The sequence below is a fragment of the Poecilia reticulata genome, linkage group LG17, assembly GCF_000633615.1.
Source record: "Poecilia reticulata strain Guanapo linkage group LG17, Guppy_female_1.0+MT, whole genome shotgun sequence".
Lineage (NCBI taxonomy): Eukaryota > Metazoa > Chordata > Actinopteri > Cyprinodontiformes > Poeciliidae > Poecilia > Poecilia reticulata.
In genome coordinates this window covers 20,973,541-20,975,233 of record NC_024347.1, presented here as the reverse complement: position 1 = coordinate 20,975,233, position 1,693 = coordinate 20,973,541, and the positions used below count along the sequence as shown (strand labels likewise).

Below are 1,693 nucleotides of genomic sequence, written 5' to 3'. Positions count from 1 at the left end.
TCGTATAAAGCAATTTATTAGATCAATTATATTTTACAGTCGTCCCTTTTTCGCTCGATATCACCTCCTTACAGTGTTTTTCTTTTTTTTCTTTTTGCCCCCACAAATAAATCTCCATTGTGCTTCCTGCACATGCCAAAAAGATGTAAAACGTCTTCAGTTAAACATGCAAATGTGGTCAACAAATTGTACTAAACACAAAACAAAACAAAACAAAACAAAAATCCGGGATTTTCTTCTCTCTCTTTTTTTTTTCTCCCATCAAATGAGGACATGCACATAATCAACAGAACGTTCCGGGCCCTACATATAAATACTTAGAAAATATTTACAGTCACATCTCTTAGTGCCAGTTTGTACCCTTTATATTTACATATTCACAGGACAATAAATAAAAAGGTATAATTTATCTGATTTCGGGCAGATCCTCCCCAGCCTCACCTCTCAGACAAAATAACTGAATCCTCCTATTTGTTCTTCATGCGTTCAAACATAAGAGTCACTCGAAGAGTCTGTTCTGATCAAATGTGAATGCTGAGAGGCAATGAARGTTCACGGTCTGGTCCCCTGCTCTATCTGTTGATGCTGACTCCTCACGGCGAACCTGTTGACGTGCACCGGGATTGGAACGACGATTTTGGGGTTCCTCACCGGCTCTCCCGAGCGGTTGTTGACGTTGCCGGCCTTGATCCGTTTCCACTTGGCCCTGCGGTTCTGAAACCAGATCTTCACCTGCACCTCGCTTAGCTTGAGCGCATGTGCGATCTGCGAGCGCTCGGTCAGAGACAGGTACTTTTTACAGTGAAATTCCTTTTCCAGTTCCAGGAGCTGCTCGCTGGTAAAAGCTGTTCGTCTCCTACGGCTCTTCCCCGCCGAGCCGCCGCTCGGGAGGGACGCCTCCTGCGAGCCGCCTTTCAGCTTGCCCTTCTGGGACAGGCCGCCGCAGTTGTTCCCGTCCGAGAAACTTTCGTTCTCGCTGTCCGCGGAGCTGTCGTCTCTGTCGCTGCAAACTGCGTCCGCCGATTTTAGGTCCAGCTTCTCTTCGTCTGAACTGTACAGTTTGGTCTCACCTGAAAAAGAACAAAAAAAAAATATATATATATATATATGAATAAAGCCTATGCGGTTATTTCGCTACATGTTAAATCTGTCCACTTGTTCTTTTTTTGTTTTGTTTTTGTTTTTGATGTGGTCTGTTATAAAGGCATACAATTGCAAAATTAAGGTTTTATCAGGAAGTCTGTTATTGTTCATCTGTTACTATTTCTGGTTATGTCCTTCTTTATATCAACCCTTTTGGCCTGACCATATGTTACAGTTGTCCCTTATGTTTATGTATAGCCACCATCTGCACATCTTTTGAGGAGCCCTGACAGAACAGAAAACTTTATTTCTCTTTCCCATGTGTGAATGTTCTCCATCCCTCTTTTTTTTTCTTGCTATTGTTAAATATTTGTTTCTACTTTTCTCTATATAGTGTAAATAATGTCACTTTATACAACTGGAAAGTAAAAAAAAAAAAAAAAAAACGGGAATTAGACCAATATTCCATCAGTATTACTGCTTATTTCAATTCAGTTTAAGTTTATTGTGAACTGTCTAGCCAGTTCACAATAAATTCAATTTCAAATCATGCTCCAATGTAAACTGATCTAATTCATATCCAATTATGTAAAACACAAAATAAAAAAAG

The 1,693-nt window shown here is 40.2% G+C and overlaps 1 protein-coding gene across 1 annotated transcript in view; it reads right to left on the bottom strand.

Annotated features, from left to right (window-relative positions):
* Positions 1–1,693, bottom strand: part of gbx1 (gastrulation brain homeobox 1) — an 11,297-nt gene continuing 9,604 nt past the window's right edge. The window contains exon 2 of the mRNA XM_008434274.2: positions 1–1,070. Within this exon, the coding sequence (XP_008432496.1) occupies positions 553–1,070 (518 nt within the window). The 3' untranslated portion in view covers positions 1–552. The remainder of the gene's footprint in view (positions 1,071–1,693) is intronic.